General features: G+C 47.0%; 1 protein-coding gene across 3 annotated transcripts in view; it reads right to left on the bottom strand.

The window, feature by feature from the left end:
- The window catches only part of LOC140208502 (NACHT, LRR and PYD domains-containing protein 3-like), a 53,630-nt gene extending 39,944 nt beyond the window's left edge, over positions 1-13,686 (bottom strand). For all 3 annotated transcript variants that reach the window (XM_072277211.1, XM_072277212.1, XM_072277213.1), the window contains exons 1-2: positions 13,487-13,686; positions 1,237-1,333 (exon numbers count right to left, since the gene is read on the bottom strand). In XM_072277211.1, the coding sequence (XP_072133312.1) occupies positions 1,237-1,333; positions 13,487-13,633 (244 nt within the window). In that variant the 5' untranslated portion in view covers positions 13,634-13,686. The remainder of the gene's footprint in view (positions 1-1,236; positions 1,334-13,486) is intronic.
- Positions 13,687-22,794: the final 9,108 nt, after the last annotated feature.

Genomic DNA, 22,794 nt, shown 5'->3' with positions numbered 1-22,794 from the left:
TTCGCCCGCAAGAAAATGAATCTCAGGGTTTTTTTTTACGGTGACATACATGTACTTTGATTATAAATTCGCAATGAACTTTGAACTTTTAATACTCCAAAGATTACAGGTAGACAATGTGTGGAGTCGACAGCATGTTTACCGTCATTAGCTGCAGCACAGAATACAGGCGCAGAAAGATCTTGTGACAAGGTTATAAACTGTTGGTTGGACCAGGTGGAATAGCGTGTGCGTTCTGGTAACAATACTACAGGATGGTTATATTAGTACTGGAGAGATTGCAGATTGAATATTCAATTACAAAATATTTAATCGGATGAGAACATATTCTGCCTCAGAGAAAATCATCTTCCTTCATAGATGTTGCCTGATCTGCTGAGATCCCCTATCATTTTCTGTGTTATCCGCTTTAGTTCCCCTCTGGAAACGCCGTCTGAATCACATTAATCCTACTCACCAATGACATTGCATTGTCCCGATAGCTTTCTTTGATTCCATGTTTGTCTCCTGTTGTTTTATATTTCCTGTGCCATCGAAGCTCCTTAAACTTTTTTTTTGAGAGACCCACGTTCACCATTTGTCCACAGACCTGTCATTCATTGGGGTATTAAAACATCGAAGCAGACCACACATTTATCTACAACGAGCTACATCCTGATTCTCAGCTATTCTCGGCTCGGCTGCAGAAAACAGATTTCAGAAACACACCTCAGCCTCATCTCCTTCGCACAGCAGTCATGAAAACCAGGCGGGAGTTGATAGCTACCCTTCCAAAACCTGCAATGTTGTGTTATCACACAATCTCTGAAATCCCTGAAATGCTCCAATCATCTGGCTCTGAATTGTGTAAATGAAAGTTGGAGATGTCTGTCACCTCTAAACAGGCCCTGGTGTGCAACAAACCCTGAACCTGGACTTTTACATAACAAACAACACAACACCGCTGTCACATTCCTGTATGTTTGACTCTCAACCACCTGATTCAGGGTCTCTGGCTCCTTTCACTCAGGTGAAGCTTTGCATGGTGAGCAGAGTGATTCGACCATTATTGGTGTCAGGTCCCTGCGCTGGGACTGTTGGACTGATCGATTACACAAAGCCGCTTTACCAGTGGCATCAATGACACTGCTTGATGAAACTTTTCTCTGCCCTGTTAGCGTCTGTGTAAGTTTCTTCATCTGAGGTATTGTGCACCACAGGACAGAGGTTTAATTATAAAGAGCCCAGTGAACATACCTGTAGCCATTCTGATTCTGACTGACGATTGTTGATTGTTGTCGTCTTGTTTACACTTTGGTCGCGGTGCAGGACAGCTCCACCTGCTGGTGATGCCCTGAATTACACACAACAAGCAGACAGTGAGTCAGAGAGAGTAGGATTACTTTGCAAATGTGAGAGTATCACCATCCTCTGCATCAGAGCAGCAGTTCGCTTAGGGAGCAAACATTCCCTGTTAACATCAAGTCCCACACCACGTCTGTATGTTTGTCCAGTGATATCTGGCGCATCCTACTGACAGAATCACAGAGCAACAGAGCGCAGACACCGACCCTTCAGCACAATGGGACAATGACAACCACAGTGTCCACAGAGATGGTCCCAATTTCCTGTGTTTGGCCCATTTCCCTCCTGGCCTCTTCACTCCACCTACATATCCCAACTGCTTCTGGAATTATACAATTGTGCCTGCCTCATCCACTTCCTCTGGCACTTCCCTCCACATTATCACCAGCCTCTGTATGCAACCGTTGCTGCTTGTGTTGGCTTTACAATTTATTTACCATTCCTCTGCCATTCAGATCCCCTATAAGCTACGATAATCTTCACTGTGAGCACCATCTACTAATTTTGTGTCATCTGTGAACTTACTGATCAAGCCTTGTACATTCACATCCAAATGTGTGTAGGATAGTAACTGTTCGGGAACCTGGTGGTATGCATCTTGAGACACCTGTACTTTGTAGCTGATGGCAGCAGTGAGAAAAATGTATTGCCTGGGCAGTGAGGATCTTTGATGATAGATGCTGCCTTTCTACAGCAACATTTCATCTAGATGTGTTCAATGGTTAAGACCCGTGACATATTGGCCAAGTCCATTAACTTTTGTAGGATTTTCTGCTCAAAGGCATTGGTGTTCCCCGACCAGTCTATAATGCAGCCAGTCATCAGACCTTCCATCACACATCTGCAGAGGTTTGCCAACGTTTGCCAACAAAGATCTTGTTCTAGATGCTGTTGAGGGGGAGGATCTGACGGGGACGCCCAGGGTGACCGGGTCTCTGGCACTGAGCCTGGCGCTGTTGTGCAGGAGGGAAGGAGGGAGAACAGAAATGCGGTTGTCGTAGGGGATTCCACAGTCAGAAGAACGGACAGGAGATACTGTGAGCCTGATAGAGATAACTGCGTGGTGTGTTGCCTCCCAGGTGCCAGGGTACAGGATGTCTCGGATCGGGTCCTGAATATTCTAAAGGGAGAGGGTGAGCAGCCAGTTGTCTTGGTACATGTTGGTGCCAATGACATAGATTGGACAAGGGAGGAAGTCCTGAAGAGAGATTTCTGGGAGTTAGGAAGGAAGCTGAGAAGCAGGACCTCCAGGATAGTAATCTCGGGATTGCTACCTGTGCCACGTGCTAGCGAGGGCAAGAATAGTCGGATCAGGTAGATGAATGCGCGGCTGAGAGACTGGTGCAGGGGGCAGGGCTTCAGATTCTTGGATCATTGGGATCTCTTCTGGGGGAAGTATGACCTTTTCAAAAAGGACAGGTTACACCTGAACGTTGTGGTTTCGAGACTACCAGTAGTGTTCTTTATATCAGTTTTCACATTCACTGACCTTCCCTGCAGTTAAGCAGACTAATAATGTGAATGTTTTCACACCTGAATGAAAGTGAAACGACAAACCAGTTGGATATGGTTTTTTAGCAGAACAGCCTAAAGTTTTGCTTTAGGAAAAACTGCCTCCAGTTCTGTGGAATGTGCGGGGCCAGATAGCTGCTTGCACCAGACCCTAAGGTTGTTATATCACAGAAAAACAACCCACACCTTTTCCCAGTACTCTTTCAACCTTATTTATTTCTCTTCTATAGGTAGATGACCAAAACTGCAGTAAACACTCCAAATTCGAACGCACCAATGTCACCAACCTCAAAATAACACCCCATCTCCAGGATTCAGTACATTAATTTACGCAGGCAATCTGGAAAAGGCTCTTTTTTATGACCCAATCTACCTGTGGCACTACTTTAAGTGTATTATACACCAGAATACTAAAGTGAGTTTGTTTACGTGATTGAGAGTGAAATGTCAAACCGGTTGGAATTGGTTTCAGCAGAAAGGCCACTCTCTGCTCTAAAGAACATGCAGTCAGCTGGTTAAACACAGACCCTGAGCTCCGAGTCTCACAGAAAAGCAACCCACATTTTCCAAATCAATCAGTGATATTGCCTCTTCCCCCTTCCTTTCCAGTTCCACTGAAGAGTTTCGGCCTGAAACATTCCCCGTTGTATTCAGTTGCATACATATTGCCCAGACCTGCTGAGTTACTCCAGCATTTTGTCTTTCCCTGGTTACGAAAGATCCACGACTGGGAGTGTGTGGGCAGTTTGAAACCGCATCAAAACACATCCACACTGTTGAATATTCTTGGGGAATTAAGGTGTGAATCATTCAAGTCTGATATGAATTTCGGATCTTTACTCAATCAAATCTTTGTCTGTGATCAAGGAGTCACAGAGTCATAGTTAAGAGAGTCATATTGAAACAGAACACAGTACAGACGCTTTGTCCGAGCCATTTAAACCACCTGTTCCCGCCCACCTGCACAGTAGCCATATTCCCCCATCCATATTTTCAAAGGCGAAATCGTGCTCGCATGTACCACTTCTATTGGCAGCTCGTTCCACTGTCTCTCCGCTCTCTGATTGAAGACGTCTTCACTCATGTCCCCCTAAAACTTTTCACCTTTCACCCATAATGCATGATCTCTGGTTGTCGTTCCACCCGACTTCAGTGGAAAAGGCCTGCTTGCATTTACCTATCTATACGCATCATCCTGTTGTACTGCTCTATCGAATCCCCTCTCAATTTTTTTTGTTTCAAGGATTAAAGTCTGAAACTACTCAACCTTTCCTTATCACTCAGGTCCTCCGGAAACATCCTTGAAATTTTTCCCAGTACTCTTTCAAACTTACTTGCATCTTTCCCGTAGGTAGGTGACCAAAACTACACACAATACTCTAAATTCAGCCTCATCGATGTCTTATACAACTTCAAAATAACATCCTGTCTCCTGCAGTCGATAATTTAATTTATGAAGGTCATTTTGGCAAAAGCTTTTATTTACGACCCTATCTGCCTGTGGCACTACTTTCAATGAATTATGGACCTGTATTCCCAGATCCTTTTGTTCCACCACAATTTTTAGTGCTCTACTGTTTACTGTGTAAGACCTACCATAGTGCAACACTTCACACTTGCCTGCATTAAATCCCGTCTGCCATTGTCAGCGCAGAATTTCTAGCTGTTCCGGATCCCACTGTAACCTGTGAAAACTTGCCTCTCTGTCAACTACATCCCCAATCTCGGTGTCATATGCAAATGTGCTTATCAAGTTAAATAAGTTATCATCCCAATCATTGATGTAGATGGCAAACAGCAACAGACCCAACTACCATTCCTGCGGCTCTCCACTGGTCATAAGCCCCAATTAATGGAGATAATCATCTACCATCACTGTCTACCTTCTCCCAAAATGCCATTGTCTACTCCAATTTATGTCCTTACGTTGAACATGATGCAAATGAATTTTCTTGACCAACCTCCTACACGGGATTGTTAAATGCTAGCAAAAGTGTACGTAAACAACATCAGTCCTGTCTTTTCAAATACTTATATATGCAGTGCTTCTAATAACTTCCACACTACTGATGTCAGAAGCACTGGTCTATAGTCTTCTGGGTTTTTTTTCAGCCTTTCTTCAACAGCAGAATAATGTCATTTACTTGGATTTTCAGAATGCGTTTGATGAGGTGCCAGACATGAGGCTGCTTAACAAGGTAAAATCCTATGGCATTACAGGAAAGACACTGGCATGGATAGCAGAATGGCTGGCAGGCAGGAGGCATCGAGTGGGAATAAAGGAGGCCTTTTCTGGTTGGCTGCCTAGTGGTGTACCACAGGGGTCAGTATTCGGTCTGCTGCTTTTCACATTGTTTGCCAATGATTTAGATAATAGAATTGATGGCTCTGTGGCAAAGGTTGCGGATGATATGCGGGTAGGTGGAGGGGTAGGTAGTGCTGAGGAAATAATGTGACTGCAGCTGGACTTAGACAAATTGGAAGAATGGGCAAACAGTGTCAGATTGAATACAATGTTGGGAAAAGTATGATGATGCATTTTAGTACAAAGAATGATAGTACACATTATCATCTAAATGGGGAGAAGGTTCAAATGTCAGAGCTGCAGAGGGACTTTGGAGTCCTCATGTAAGACTCCGAGGAAGTTAATTTATAGTTTGAATCTGCGGTAAAGAAGGCAAATAAAATGTCCTTTATTTGATGGGGAGTAAAATATAAAAAACAAGGAGATAATGTTGTTTGAGATAATGCCGAGCCTTTATAAGACACTAGTCAGGCCACACTTTGAATATTGTCAATGGTTTTGGGCTCAATATCTCCGAAAGGATGTGTATTCATTGTGCAGAGTACAGAGGAGATTAACGAGGATGATTCCAGGAATGAAGGGGTTAACATCTGAGGAGTGTTTGGCGGCTTTGAGCCAATATTCACCGGCATTTAGAAGGATGCAGGGGTGGGGTGGGGGAGGATCTCATTGAAACCTACCGAATGTTGAAAGGACTGGCTAGGGTGGAAGTCGAGTATCTTTCCTTTGGTGGGGGTATCCAACACTAGAGGGCACAGCCTCAAAATTGAGGAAGGTACCCTTTAGAGCAGTGTTAAGAAGAATTTTTAGCCAGACTGTAGTAGATCTGTGGAATGCTTGGCTACAGGCTGCACTGGAGGCCAAATTCATGCATATATTTAAGGGGAAATGTCAGAGTTTACTGATCTGTCAGGGCAAAGGACATGACGAGAGGGCAGGTGTATGGGGTTGTTCTTGATGCTGGATCAGCAGCTTGATACCACCCAAAATGCACCTCCTACGGTTTGCCGACTAGAAACATAGAAAACCTACAGCACAATACAGGCCTTTCGGCCCACAAAGCTGTGCCAAACATGTCATTACCTTAGAAATCACTAGGCTTACCCATAGCCCTCCATTTTTCTAAGCTCCATTTACCTATCCAGAAGTCTCTTAAAAGACCCTACCGTTGCCGGCAGCCCATTCCACGCACTCACCACTCTGAGTAAAATACTTAACTCTGACATCTCCTCTGTACGAACTCTCCAGCACCTTAAACCTGTGTCCTCTTGTGGCAACCATTTCAGCCCTGTCAAAAAGCCTCTGACTATACACATGATCAATGCCTCTCATCATCTTGTACACCTCTATCAGGTCACCTCTCATCCTCCGTCGCTCCAGGGAGAATAGGCCGAGTTTACTCAACCTATTCTCATAGGCATGCTCCCCAATGCAGGCAACATCCTTGTACATCTCCTCTGCACCTTTTCATTGGTTTCCACATCCTTCCTGTAGTGAGGTGACCAGAACTGAGCACAGCACTCCAAGTGGGGTTGACCAGGGTCCTATATAGCTGCAATGTCCCACTGTAACCTCTGACAGCCCTCCACACCATCCACAACACCCCCAACCTTTGTGTCATCAGCAAATTTACTCACCCATCCCTCCACTTCCTCATCCAAGTCATTTATTGAAATCACAAAGACCACGGGTCCCAGAACAGATCCCTGAGGCACACCACTGGTCACCGGACTCTATGCAGAATATGATGCATTTACAACCACTCTTTGTCTTCTGTGGGCAAGCCAGTTCTGGATCCACAAAGCAATGTTCCCCTGGATCCCATGCCTCCTACTTTCCCATAAGCCTGCGATGGGGTACCTTCTCAAATGCCTTACTGAAATCCATATACACTACATCTACTGCTCTTCCTTCACAAATGTGTTTAGTCAGATCCTCAAGAAATTCAATCAGGCTCGTAAGGCACAACATGCCCTTGACAAAGCCATGCTGACAATTCCTAATCATATTATACCTCTCGAAATGTTCATAAATCCTGCCTCTCAGGATCTTCTCCATCAACTCACTGGTCCATAATTTCCTGGGCTAACTCTACTCCCTTTCTTGAATGAAGGAACAACATCCGCAACCCTCCAATCCTCTAGAACCTCTCTCGTCCCCATTGATGATTCAAAGATTATCGCCAGAGGATCAGCAATCTCCTCCCTCGCCTCCCACAGTAGCCTGTGGTACATCTCATCCGGTCCCGGTGACTCACCCAACTTAATGCTTTCCAAAAGCTACAGCGCATCCTCTCCCTTAATATCTACATGCTCAAGCTTGTCAGTCTGCTGCAAGTCATCACTACTATCACCAAGATCTTTTTCCATAGTGTATACTGAAGTAAAGTATTCACTAAGTACCTCTGCTGTTTCCTCCGGTTCCATACACACTTCCCCACTGTCACACTTGATAGGTCCTATTCTTACACATCTTACCCTCTTGCTCTTCACATCCTTGTAGAATACCTTGGAGTTTTCCTTAATCCTGCCCGCCAAGGCCTTCTCATGGGCCCCTCTGGCTCTCCTAATTTCCTTTTTAATCTCCTTCCTGTTAGCCTTATAATCCTCTAGATCTCTAACATTACCTAGCTCTCTGAACCTTTTGTAATCTTTTCTTTTCTTCTTGACTAGGTCTATTACAGCCTTTGTACACCACAGTTCCTGTACCTTACCATAACTTCCCTGTCTCATGGGAACATACCTATGCAGAACTCCACACAGATATCCCCTGAACATTTGCCACATTTCTTCCATACTTTTCCCTGAGAACATCTGTTTCCAATTTAAGCTTCCAATTTCCTGCCTGACAGCCTCATAATTCCCCTGACTTCAATTAAACACTTTTCTAACTTCTCTGTTCCTATCTCTCTTCAATGCTATTGTAAAGGAGATAGAATTATGATCACTATCTACAAAGTGCCCTGAGAGATCTGATACCTAACCAGATTAATTTCCCAATACCAAATCAAATACAGTCTCTCCTTTTCTAGGCTTATCTACATATTGTGTTAAGAAACCTTCCTAAACACGCCGAACAAACTCCACCCCACCTAAATCCATTGCTCCAGGGAGATGCCAACCGACATTTGGGAAATTAAAATCTCCCATCACGAAAACTCTTATAATTACACCTTTCCAGGATCTGTTTCCCTATCTGCACTTTGGTATCCCTGTTACTATTGGGCGGCCTATAAAAAACACCAAGTTATTGACCCCTTCCTGTTCCTAACCTCCACCCACAGAGACTCAGTAGAAAAACCTTCCACGACGTCCACCTTTTCTGCAGCCGTGACACTATCTCTGATCAACAGTGCCACGGCCCCAGCTCTTTTGCCTCCCTCCCTGTCCTTTCTGAAACATCTAAAATCCGGCACTTTCCTGTCCCTGACCTCCATCAGGTCACCTCTCATCCTCCGTCGCTCCAAGGAGAAAAGGCCGAATTCATCAAGCTATCCTCATAAGGCATGCTCCCCAATCCAGACAATATCCTTGTAAATCTCCTCTGCACCCTTTTTATGGTTTCCACATCCTTCCTGTAGTGAGGTGACCAGAATTGAGCACAGGACTCCAATTGGGCTCTGACTGGGGTCCTATATAGTTGCAACATTACATCACGGCTCTTAAACAATCCATATACACTGTATGGCTCTCCCTTCATCAATGTGTTTAGTCTGAAACAATCGATCGACAAATGGTGCAATAGCCACAGCTCTACATACCGTCCTTACACATCTGGAGAAGAAGGATGCTTATGTGAGAATGCTGTTCTTGGACTAGAGTTCAGCATTCAATACCGTAGCTCCATCCAGGCTCAATAAGAATCTCAGAGCCCTCGCCTTGACCCTGCCTTGGGCAGCTGGATCCCAGACTTCCTGTCATGTCACCAGCAGGTTGTAAAAAGTGGGCTCCCTCACTGCCAACCCACTGACTGCCAACACAGGTGCACCTCAGGGCTGCGTATTGTGTCCTCTCCTTTAGTCCCTGTATACTCATGACTGTATCACCACCCACAGCTCCAATCTGCGAATTTAATTTGCCGACAACGCTACATTGATTGGCCTAATCTCAGTCAGTAACGAGGTGGCCTACAGGGAAGAAGTCAAGAAAACAACCCTTCCTCAATGTTGCCAAAACAAAGGAGCTGGTTGTAGACTACAGGAGAAATGGAGACGGGCCAACCCCTATTGATCATTGGATCTAGGGTTGAGAAAGTGAACAGCTTTAAGTTCCTCGGCATCCACATCACTGAGGACATCACAGTTCCATACTTACCGGCTGTGTGGTGAAAAAGGCACAACGGTGCCTCTTTCACCTCAGACGGTTGAAGAAGTCTGATATGGGCCCCCAAATCCTAAGAAACCTCCACAGGGGGACAATTGAGAGCATCCTGACTGGCTGCATCACTGTCTGGTATAGGAACTGTACCTCCCTCAATCGCAGGAACCTGCAGAGAGTGGTGCGGACCGCCTAGCGCATCTGTAGTTGTGAACTTTCCACTATTCAGGACATTTACAGAGACAGGTGTGTAAAAAGGGCCTGAAGACTCATTGTGGAACCAAGCCATCCCAACCATAGTCTATTCCAGCTGCTACCGTCCGTGAGATGGTACCGCAGCATAAAATCCAGGAGCAACAGGCTCCTGGACAGCTTCTTCCACCAGGCCATCAGACTGATTAACTCACGCTGACTCGAGTGTACTCTATATTACATTGACTGTTCTATTTATTATAAATTACTTTAAATAACTATGATTGCACATTGCACATTTAGATAGAGATGCAACATAAAGATTTTTACTCCTCACGTATATGAAGGACATAAGAAATAAATCCGATTCAATTTCATTTAATTCATCTCAGTCCCAGACAGTGCACCTCCTTTTACAGAGACTGGGATCCCTGATTCAACCGGTAATGATTTTGTGCATTTCAATGTGTTCACCTCTCAGTCCTCGATTCTCTAAATGAAAAGGTTATCACATTTGATTGTTCTTCATATGATGACCCCACCACCCCAGGGATCAGTCTGGTGAATCTTCATTGCACTGTCTAACCTCACCCGTGTTTCCACCATGACTCTTCTCCCACCCCTAACACTATTTCCACCTTCCCACCACCCCCTCACCTGGATCCACTTCTCACTCCCCAGCTCTTGCCCCATCCCCACCCCTCACACATCTTCTCAATTTCCCATCTACTGTCGGTCTTAAATACCCCCAACATGGCCTCCATAGCTGCCTTCACAAATTCACCACACTCTGGCTAAAGAAATTTCGCTGCATCTTGGTTTTAAATATGCACCCCTCTATCCTGAGGGTCATTCACTATATTAAGTGTCTGCAAATTGACCGCCTGGGTTGCTGATCAGGATCTTCCGCAGGGAGAGTTAAGTTTAGGGAATACATCTTTCAGGAGCGCAGATAGCTGGAAGATAAATGAATAAGTGGCCAGCAACACACATAAAATTTGCTGACGAATGCAGCAGGCCAGGCAGCATTTATAGGAAGAGGTACAGTGAACGTTTCGGGCTGAGACCCTTCATCAGGAGTAACTGAAAGAAGAGATAGTAAGAGATTTGAAAGTAAGAGGGGGAGGGGGAGATCCAAAATGATAGAAGACAGGAGGGGGAAGGATGGAGCCAAGAGCTGGAAAGTAAATAAGTAACAGATGGGGTATGAAGGGGATGTAGGGCATTAACGGAAGTTAGAGAAGTCAATGTTCATGCCATCAGGTCGGAGGCTACCCAGACGGAATATAAGGTGTTGTTCCTCCAACCTGAGAGTGGCTTCATCTTGACAGTAGAGGAGGCCGGGGATAGACATATCAGGGTGGGAATGGGACATGAAATTAAAATGTGTGGCCACTGGGAGATCCTGCTTTCTCTGGTGGACAGAGCGTCGGTGTTCAGCGAAATGGTCTCCCAGTCTGCGCTGGGTCTCGTCAATATATACAAGGCCGCATCGGGAGTACTGGACTCACAGGTGGGGTGTTGCCTCACCTGGAAGGACTGTCTGGGGCGCTGAATGGTAGTGAGGGAGGAAGTGTAAGGGGATCTGTAGCACCTGTTCCCTTTACAAGGATAAGTGCCGGGAGGGAGATCGATAGAGAGGGATGGGGGATGAATGGACAAGGGAGTCGCACAGGGAGCAATCCCTGCGGAAAGCAGAGAGAGGGGGGTAGGGAAAGATATGCTTAGTGGTGGGATCCCGTTGGAGGTGGCGGAAGTTATGGAGAATTACATGTTAGACCCGGAGTCTGGTGGGGTGGTAGGTGAGGACAAGGGGAAGCCTATTCCTAGTGGTGTGGTGGGAGGATGGGGTGACAGCAGATGTGCGTGAAATGGGAGAGATGCATTTGAGAGTAGAGTTGATGGTGGAGGTGGGAAGCCCCTTTCTTTAAAAAAGAACAAGCAGGTTTGAGGATCTTGGGTAGGAGGTAGAAACGGGAAGTGCGGAGTGTGGGAACTATAAGGTTGGTAGCAGTGGATGGGAGATCCCTTGAGCAGATAAAGTTGGTGATGGTTCCTACACCCTGCACTTCCCATTTCTACCTCCTACCCAAGATCCACAAACCTGCCTGTCCAGGTAGACCCATTGTCTCAGCTTGCTCCTGCCTCACCGAACTCATTTCTGCATACCTCAATACGGTTTTATCCCTCCCTTGTTCAATCGCTCTCTATGATCATGACACTTCTCACATTCTGAAATTTTTTGATGATTTTAAGTTCCCTGGCCCCCATCACTTTATTTTCACCATGGATGTCCAGTCCCTGTATACCTCCATCCCCCACCAGGAAGGTCTCAAAGCTCTCCGCTTCTGCTTGTATTCCAGACCCAACCAGTTCCCCTCTACCGCCACTCTGCTCTGTCTAGCGGAATTAGTCCTTAATCTTAATAATTTCTCCTTTGGCTCCTCCCACTTGCTCCAAACTAAAGGTGTAGCTATGGGCACCCATATGGGTCCCAGCTATGCCTGCCTTTTTGTTGGCTTTGTGGAACAATCCATGTTCCAAACCTATACTGGTATCCGTCCCCGACTTGTCCTTTGCTACATTGACGACTGCATTGGCGCTGCTTCCTGCACGCATGCTGAGCTTGTTGACTTCATTAACTTTGCCTCCAACTTTCACCCTAACCTCAAGTTTACCTGGTCCATTTCCGACACTACCCTCCCCTTTCTTGATCTTTCTGTCTTATCTCTGGAGACAGCTTATCTACTGATGTCAACTATCAGCCTCCGGACTCTCACAGCTACCTGGACTATTCCTCTTCTCACCCTGTCTCTTGCAAAAATGCCATCCCCTTCTTGCAATTCCTCTGTCTCCGCCGCATCTGCTCTCAGGATGAGGTTTTTCATTCCAGGACCGAGGGAGATGCCCTCTTTTTTACCTGTTTCGACGTGTCAACCCATCGCCTCCTCCTGTGCCAAGATGAGGCCACCCTCAGGTTTTTATAAAGCTGCAACACAACTTCCAGACTTTTGAACTCAAATGTCTCGACTAATAAAGACAACCATGCCATTTGGCTTCTTAACCACTCGATCAATCTGTGCAGTCATTTTCAGGGAGAGATGAATGTGGACTCTAAGATCCCTCTGATCATCATCACTGTTCAGCATCTTGCATTTAACAGTGTCCTGTCTCTTTACATTTGGCCAACCGAGCTGCCAAGGTGATCGTCTCTAATCAAATCTCACTGAGTTGTCTCAGGTCCTGTTGAATTTGACAAATGCACAAGTACGGGAAGTTACAGGGACAGAGAAACACTGACTTGTAGCAACATCACAGGCAAGCACATTCTGATGACACACGGAAAACAAATTATACGATTCTCTGTCAGTAACAATATAGAAATATATTTTACGTCACCATGCTAACAGGACCAGAACAACAGGGACTGGACGGCGGCTCATCTCAGACGGTTCGGTGTGAAGGTCTCACAACCCGGACCGACCCCGGCAGATTCTGTCAAGGAAGCGAGGCGAGGCCGCCAGTTTGGGAAAGTTCATCCCCTCCCGCTTCAGGTTTCACCGATCACCTTGTGTTTCTCTCTCCCTTTCCCACCCCCACCTTTTATTCTCCTGTCCTGCCGAAGGGTTTCGGCCGGTAACGCGACTGTACTCTTTTCCTGGGTGCTGCCGGGCCTGCTGAGTTCCTCCAGCACTTTGCGGAAGTTGCTCGCATTGCCAGCATCTGCCGATTTTCCTCTTGTTTGAGTTCGGAAAAGTTAAAGGGACTCACTGCCCAACATCAGAACTCCCCGCTCGGGACCGGCTTCAATACTCACCGAATGGAAATTGTTGGTGTTGCCCCGCAGAGAATAATCCGTTCCCGGATCCCGAACCCGATCCCACCGCCGACTCACTTCAACAAAGGACGGAAAACAACACCGCCCTGCCCGTACTGAGCATGCGCGATGTCGTCTGCGCGTCATCAGCGCGGTGGGCGGGGCCTCTGAACCAAACCTGCGGCTCTCTCCGCCAGAGAAAGTAGGATCTCCCAGTGGCCAAACATTTTACTTCCACATCCCATTCTGACATGTCTATCCACCGCCTCCTCTAGTGTAAAGACGAAGCCACACTTAGGAACAACACCTAATATTCCGTCTGGGTAGCCTCCAACCTGATGGCATGAACATCGACTTCTCTAACTTCCGCTAGGCCCCACCCTCGTACCCCATCCATTATTTATTTTTATACACACATTCTTTCTCTCACTCTCCTTTTTCTCCCTCTGTCCCTCTGAATATACCCCTTGCCCACCCTCTGGGGCCCCCCGCCCCCGTCTTTCTCCCTGGGACTCCTGTCCCATGATCCTCTCGTATCCCTTTTGCCTATCACCCGTCCAGCTGTTGGCTCCATCCCTCCCCCTCCTGTCTTCTCCTATCATTTTGGATCTCCCCCCTCCCCCTCTCCCTCTCCCTCTCAAATCTCTTATTAGCTCTTCTTTCAGTTAGTCCTGATGAAGGGTCTCGGCCTGAAACGTCGACTGTACCTCTTCCTAAAGATGCTGCCTGGCCTGCTGTGTTCACCAGCGACTGTGATGTATGTTGCTTGAATTTCCAGCATCTGCAGATTTCCTCGTGTTTGCAGCTGCCGCATCTCTGCGGCAAAACGGGATCACGTGACGGGAGAAGGGTCTCCCACGTGACCCGGTGACGTCTCCTCGCCCCTCACACGCTGCCCGACGCATTCCCACTTTATTTCATTATTTCCCGTATTATTTCAGCAACATTTTTAATTTTTCCCTCCATATCTTCCCTGTCCCTTCCTCTCCACCCCCCCCCCCGGGTCACAGAGTTCTATGTTTATTAACACTAATTTCTATTCACATTCCTCCGATCACTGAGTCTTCACCACCCTCTGTGGTGGGGATTTACAGACATTCACCACCCTCGGAGTGGAGACATTTCCCCTCATCTCAGTCCCGGACAGTCCACCTCCTTTTTCAGAGACTGGGATCCCTGGTTCAACCGGTAATGATGTTGTGCATTTCAATGTGTTCACCTCTCAGTCCTCGATTCGCCAAATGAAAGGGTTATCACATTTGATCTTTCTTCATATGATGACCCACCACTCCAGGAATCAGTCTGGTGAATCTTCATTGCACTCTCCATAACAATTACTCTCTAACCTCTTTGTTAATCCTCTATGGAATTAATTTCCATCTTCTGCAGCCCCGTGTTGCCCCAACCACTCACCTCCCACCCCGTCACTATTTCCACCTTCCCACCTCCTCCTCACCTGGATCCACCTCTCACTCCCCAGCTCTTGCCCCATCCCCACCCCTCACCTCTTTTCTCGGACTATTTCCCGTCCACTCTCAGTCCAGAGGGAGGGTCTCGGCCCGAAATGTTGACGGTCCATTTCCCTCCACAGATGCTGCCCGACCCACTGAGTTCCTCCGGCAGTTTGTTCTTTGGTCTGTGTGACCCGTGTTAGTGTGGGGAGCGGGATTTTACACCATATTCCCGGTACAGTCTCAACAAAACACAAATAATTGTCACTTTGCCCGGACCATTGGCCCCGCTCGCAGGGCAACAGTCTGCCGGTGTTTGCCCCCCAATGTGGTGAATCGCCACCACCGTGGGCTCAGACATTTCCACAGATGAGCCCCTCCTGTCCCCACCGGGACAAACATCCTGTCCGCCCCCTCTCTCACCGTCTTCATCCTCTCCCTCCCCGGGGAACCGGCATCAAACCGACGGGCCGAGCGGTCTCCTCCTACCTCTCAGCGACACATCAGACTCCGGCCGCAGGAGACGCTTCACAAACGCCCCAACTTCCCTCGGAGGGAAATGGAAATAAATCAGAAAGCGGACATTTACTTTGACGGTTGTCCCGCCGTGACGGAAAGTTCGGGAGACGGTGTCAGCGGGGGTAACGCCCTCTCGGCTGGTCCGCCTCCGCTATTGGCTGGAAGCAGTGATTGACATCGCTTCGTACCAATGGGAATAGCGCAGCGCGTGACTCCTCTGTAGACAGCGGTGGGGGAGGGGCTGGTCACGTGATTCGTAGCCCGGCCGTTAAACCGACCAAGCTCGAGCTCACCAGCGCGCGGGGCACAAAAGGCCCCGGATGATCGGTTGAGGTGAGAAGGGATCTCCGGGTTGGGGGTCTCACCGGGCGGCGTTTTCAACACCGACTTCGGGTAGTTGCTGTGACTCCGGACTCCGTGACCCGCAATCCCGGGACAGTCCTGCTCTCTTCCCTCTCTCTCAGCCCCACCATCCGTACACGGGCCCCGGGGAGCTTCCGGCTGATGAGGGAATGGGAACCGATGGGTCTCTCAGATAGAGCTGAGCTCCAGCTGTCTAAATGCAAGGATCGGGAACTCGGAGAAAGGGAACAAAATCTTTTACATCAGCTGTTGTGAAAATCACCTTTGTTCTGCCTCCAGTCACAAACAAGAGAAAATCTGCAGATGCTGGAAATCCGAGCAACACACACAAATTGCTGGAGGAACTCAGCATTAGTACTCTTTTCCATAGATGCTGCCTGGCCTGCTGAGTTCCCCCAGCATTTTGTGTCTGTTGCTTGTTCCACCCCCTCTTGTTCTGGACTTTCTACCCGTGAGAACATGTTTTGTCCCACTCTCTCTGGGTACATAATGATATCAAACACCTTTGCCCTGGGCAACAAGTATCTTTCACATCACAAATGTGCCAGACTCCAATGAGACAGACTACTGCCCTTCCCTTCATATTCATTGGCATTGCCATCACTGAGTTCACCACCGTCAGTCACCTGGGGGAGGGTTCAGGGGAAATATTTATGTACAATACAGAAACTGGTGTTACCTGTGTGTATTGTGGTGATGCAAAAGTTGCTGGAGAATTTGCAAGTGGGAAGAAGTGGAGTGATATTTGAAAATCTGACACTTTATAGCATTATTTAGCAAGCAAATCAGATATGGACAGTGTGCAATTGCTCCAGTGAGAAAATCCTTCATTACCTGCTACAGACCTGTTACATACGTTGTGTGAGATTGCAGATCAAAATTATTACTGACAGTGATTTGCTAGCTGTTAAAATGAGTACCTCTATATATAAAATTCAGTGTGCACATGTTGTGTCGCCACTTTAAGGAGTTGGGGCCGGAAATGGATGAATTCCGTATCATCCGAGAGTCGGAGGGGGTGAGATAAAGAGAGGTGAGTTACACCCAAGGTGCAGGACGCAGGAAACTGGGTGAGAGTCGGGAAGGGGAATGAGGTTAAATAGCCATCGCAGAGTACTCTTGTGTCCATCCCGCACAACAACAGGTGGACCACTTTAGAAACTGTTGGGGGAACAGAACAAGAGGGGATGAATATCCTAGTGGTAAGGCTCGCTAGTGCTAGTGTGGGGAGAGGGTGATGTGGTTAAAATAAGTTGTAGGGGGAATGGGAGCCAGAATGACAGAACAGATGGGGAGGGTGAACGAATTGTATTGACTTTATTACATACATCCTTCACATACATAAGGAGTAGAAATCTTTATGTTACATCTCTGTCTGAATGTGCAATGTGTAATTTATGGTCATTTATAATAAATAGTTTGTACATATGGCAGTCAATATAACATAGAAATGCAATTGTATCAGCATGAATTAATCAGTCTGATGGCCTGGTAGAAGATGATGTCCCGGAGCCTGTTGGTCCTTTTGCTGTGGTACCGTTTCCTGGATGGTAGCAGCAGGAACAGGTTGTGGTGAATTGGGTTGCCAATATCCTTTGGGCCCTTTTTCACACAGAGGGTTATCGTTCTGTGGATTGCTCTGCCTCAGAAGGCAGTGGAGACCAATTCTCTGGATTCTTTCAAAAAAGAGTTGGATCGTGCTCTTAAAGATAGCGGAGTGAAGGGATATGGGAGGAAGGCAGGAAACGGGTACTGATTGCGGATGATCAGCCATGATCACAGTGAATGGTGGTGCTGGCTTGAAGGGCTGAATGGCCTACTCCTGCACCTATTGTCTATTGTCTACACACCTGTCTCTGTAAATGTCCTGAATAGTGGGGAGTTCACATCTACAGATGTGCTGGGCTGTCTGCACCACTCTCTGCAGGTTCCTGCGATTAAGGGAAGTACAGTTCCCATACCAGGCAGTGATGCAGCCAGTCAGGATGCTCTCAGTTGTGTTCCAGTAGAAAGTTCTTAGGATCTGGGGCTCCATCCCAAACTTCTTCAACTGTCTGAGGTGAAAGAGGCGCTGTTGTGCTTTTTTCACAACACAGCCGGTATGTACAGACCATGTGAGGTCCTCGGTGATGTTTATGCCAAGGATCTTAAAGCAGTTCACCGTCTCAACCCCAGATCCATTGATGTCATTCGGGGTTAGCCTGTCTCCATTCCTCCTGTCGTCCACAATCAGCTCCTTTGTTTTTTTTAGATTAGATTGGATTCAACTTTCATCAAAGTTGTTGGTGAACACAGCAGGCCAGGCAGCATCTGTAGGAAGAGGGGCAGTCGACATTTCAGGCCGAGACCCTTCGTCAGGACTAGTCTTCCTGAAGATGCTACCTGGCCTGTTGCGTTCACCAGCAACTTTGATGTGTGTTGCTTGAATTTCCAGCATCTGCAGAATTCCTGTTGTTTGGATTGAACTTTATCGTCATTGTGCCGAGTACAGATACAAAGCCAATGAGATGCAGTTAGCATCTGACCAGAAATGCAAAGAATAGTGTTATTTACAAAATAACTGAGAATAAAAAGTAAGTACTACAGCACACAAATATAAAAGTACTGAGACAGTACAATACGGGTGCAGTACTGCTTAGTGCTGTGATGTGAGGTTCAGCAGGGTCACAGCCTCAGGGAAGAAGCTCTTCCTGTGCTTGCTGGTGCGGGAGCGGAGGCTCCTGTAGTGCCTACCGGATGGGAGGAGAGTAAAAGTTCCATGGTTAGGGTGAGATGCATCCTTGATAATGTGTTTCGCCCTTCCCAGGCAATGTTTATGGTAGATGTTCTCAATGGTGGGCAATTGGGTGCCGATAATCCGCTGGGCAGTTTTCACCACACGGTGGAGCGCTTTGTGGTCCGAAATGGGACAATTGCCATACAACACTGAGATGCAGTTGGTGAGTATGCTCTCAATGGTACAGTGGTAAAAGTTTGTCATATCCTGGGACAGAGGAGAGCTTTATTGATGCTCCGCAGGAAGTAAAGGCGCTGTTGCGACTTTTTGATCAGGATGGAAGAGCTCAGGGACCAGGTGAGATCCTCGAAAATGTGGACACCAAGGAATTTGAAGCTTGATACACGCTCCACTACAGTTCCGTTGATGTAGATTGGGAGTGTGGCTCCTAGCATGCCTTAAGTCCACAATGATCTTGGTCTTCTGGGTGTTAAGGGCCAGATTGTCGTTGGTACACCACGCGGCCAGGTGCTGGACCTCGTCCCTGTAGGCCGTCTCATCATCCCCTCTGATTAGGCCAACCACCATGGTGTCATCTGCGAACTTGATTATGGAGTTAGAACCATGTACAGGAATGCAGTCATAGGTGAAAAGGGAGTACAGAAGAGGGCTCAGCACACAGCCTTGAAGCACGCCGGTGTTCAGGGTGAGAGTGGAGGAGGAGAGGTTATCTAACTGATTGGGGTCTGTTAGTCAGAAAGTCCAAGGTCCAATTGTAGATGGATGAGCTGATAGCAAGCTGGCCAAGTTTGGTGATCAGCTTGAAGGGGCTTACAGAATTGAATGCTGAACTAAAGTCAATGAACCTCATTCTGACGTAAGAGTTGGGGTTGTCCAGGTGGGTCAGGGCAGAGTGAAGTGCCGTGGAGATGGTGTCCTCTGTTGACATGTTGGTGCGATAGGCAGATTGATGGGGGTCCAGGATAGTGGGCAGACAGGATTTCAGATGTGATAGAACCAGTCTCTCAAAGCACTTTGCAATGATGGGGGTGAGTGCAACTGGGCGGAAATCATTCAGGCTCGTGGCAGTGGAATGCTTCGGCACTGGCACGATGGTGGTGATCTTGAAGCTTATGGGGACAACACCCTGGGCCAGGGACAGATTAAAAATGTCCATGAAGTCCCCGGCCAACTGCCCTGCACAGACTCTGACCACACGGCCAGGTATTCCATCCGGACCAGCTGCCTTCCGTACATTCACCCTGCTCAGGGTGGCACAAACATCAGAGGTGGAAAGTGAGAGAGACAGTTCACCAGGTGGGAGATCCGCTTTGAGGGTGACCTCCTTGTTCCCTCGATCAAAGCAAGTGTAGAAGTAATTGAGCTCATCAGGGAGGGTAGCAGAGCTGGAAGGGGGCACAGTACTAGGAGGTTTGAAGTCTGTAATGACCTGTATGCTATGCCACATGGGCCGGGGGTCAGAGGAGTTGAAATGCTCCTCGATTCTCTGTTTGTAAATGTGTTTAGCCTGAGAGATTTCCCTCCTCAGGTTAGCCCTGGCTGAGCTGTAAGCCTCCCGGTCTCCAGACCTGAAGGCTGAATCTCTGGCTTTGAGCAGGAGGTGAACCTCTCTGTTCATCCATGGTTTCTGATTGGGGAAAACTTTGTTTTAGTGATGTCTCTCTATCTACACACTTGTTGATGTGCTCAAGGACAGAGTTGGTTTATAAATCAATGTTAATCTGAGAGTCTATGGTGGCATGGGCAGCAAACACGCTCCAGTCTGTGTGCTGGAATTGGTGCTGAAGAGCAGAGTCAGCCCCCTCCAGCCAGATCTTAATAGTCTTCATTGTGGGTTTCACACGTTTAATGACCGGGCTATACTTGGGAAGCAGAAACAATGAAAGATGGTCAGATTGTCCCAGGTGGGGGAGGGTAGTGAGTTTGTAAGCGTCAGCCACATTTGTGTAGATATGATCTAAGGTTTTATTCCACGTGGTGGTGCATAATACATTTTGGTAAAATCTTGGAAGCACGGTACGTAGGTTACAATGATTAAAGTCCCCAGCGACAGTCAAAGCTCCATCTGGATGCAATGTCTGCAGCTTGCTAATAGCAGCACTGAGGTCTTTCATGGCTACTTTAGCGTTAGCATCCAGTGGAACATAAACTGCGACAGCAATGATGCATGTTTTGTGACAATGAGGGGAGGTTGTTTTCTTGACACCAGTCAGATGTTGTTCAGACACCAGATACAGTCAGCAATCAAATGGTTGAGCCTGGAGCCTTCTCCTCCCCACCCTCCCGCCACCTTCTTTATGGGGTCTCTGCCCCTACCCTCTTCAGTCCTGATGAAGGGTCATGGCCCGAAATGTTAACTGATCATTTCCACGGATGCTGCCCGACCTGCTGAGTACCTCCAGCGTGTTGTGAATGGTGCGATGAATGTGCTGAGCTGTGTATATCACAATGCAAGAAGCATCGCAGGAAAGCCAGATGAGCTCAGGACAGGGAATTCTGATATTGTAGCCATTATTGGGGACTTGGTTGCACCCAACAATCCAAGGGATTTAGAGGAACAAATTTGTAGAGAGATTGCAGACCATGCCAAGAAACAAAAGTTGATTCAGTAAGTGATTTTAACTTTCCATGTATTGACTGGGACTCCCATACTGTAAGAGGACTAGATGGGGTATAGTTTGTCAAATGTGCCCTTAATCAGTACATAAAATTTCTGATGTAGAAGTGTGCAATAGGCTGATGATCCAGGGCTGGTGACAGAAATTAGTGATCATAATGCCATGAGATTCAAAGTAAATATGGAAAAAAGGGAGGTCTGGACCATGGGTTGAGACTCTAAATTGGAGAAAGGTCAATTTTGATGGTATCAGAAAGGATCTGACAAGTGTGGTTTGGGACAGGCTGTTTTCTGGTAAAGGAGTACTCGGTACGTGGGAGGCCTTCAGAAGTGAAATTTTGAAGGTGTAGAGTTTGTATGTGCCTGCATAATAAAAGTTGAAAGTTAACTGGTGCAGGGAACCTTGGTTTTCAAGAGATACTGAGGCCCCGGATATTTTGTTCCTCTAAATGCCTCAGACTGTTGGGCACTACCAAGACTCACTAATGACTACAATATAATAATTCCACGCCCTGAGCTCATCGGACTTTTTTTTTTAGTCGTCTTCTGTTGGTTTCTAAAAGCTTCCCAATCGTTTTCACTCTTTCGTTTACCCTCTCTTTGGCTTTTATGTTGGCTTTGGCTTCTCATTTCAACCACGGTTGTGTCCTCCTGCCTTTCCAATGTTTCCACATCTTTCGGATGTGTCGATCACTGAGCTCCCAAATTGCTCCCAGAAACTCCAGCCATCGCTGCTCCGTTGTCACTCCCAACTTTTCCCTTCCAAACAAGTTTGGCCAGCTTCTGTGTCATAGAAACATGGAGAAGTTCAGTATAGAAACAGGCTATTTAGCCCATCTGGTCAATGCTGAAAAAACATTTAAGCTGTCTAATGCAAGGGTCCCCAACCTTTTTTGCACTGCGGACCGGTTTAATATTGACAATATTCTTGTGGAGCGGCCGACCCGGTGGGGTGGCGGTGGTGGGTAGGGTTGCCAACGGACAAGAGTAGCAGTCAAATACGTTGCGTTTACCCAGAGAAAGACAACAATGACCATGAAGCCTTGCGCGGGCACCAGTGCGCATGCGCGTCGTGACCTGCCGATTTTTCCTGCAAATCCTTTTTCGTGATTCTGTCGGAGTGTCAGGAGTGGGGGGGGGGGGGCGGTGTTAATCATGACTGGAATATACGTAATAAATGGCTAATACACCCAATTTCATTTCTAAAAGGGTTTATCTAACGAATTTAATATTAAACACACAGCACATATTTTCCTCGCATGAATATAGTGATAAGTCAATTATCAGAGGAGCTTGAAGTAAGTGATGAATGAACTTCCAGTAGAAGTGGCAGAAGCAGGTTCGATATTATCATTTAAAGAAAAATTGGATAGCTATATGGACAGGAAAGGAATGGAGGGTTATGAGCTGAGTACACGTCGGCGGGACTAGGTGAGAGTAGCATTCGGCACGGACTAGTAGGGCAGAGATGGCCTGTTTCCGTGCTGTAATTGTTATATGGTTATATAAGTAAGTCAATAGCATCATGACATTTTAAGTAACATTTGGATTTTAAACACACAGCACATATTTTCCCCGTATGAATATATAAGATCATTGGAACACACCAATATCGCTGAAT

Source organism: Mobula birostris, chromosome 13 (assembly GCF_030028105.1).
Source record: "Mobula birostris isolate sMobBir1 chromosome 13, sMobBir1.hap1, whole genome shotgun sequence".
NCBI lineage: Eukaryota > Metazoa > Chordata > Chondrichthyes > Myliobatiformes > Myliobatidae > Mobula > Mobula birostris.
This window is presented reverse-complemented; position numbering and strand designations above follow the sequence as displayed.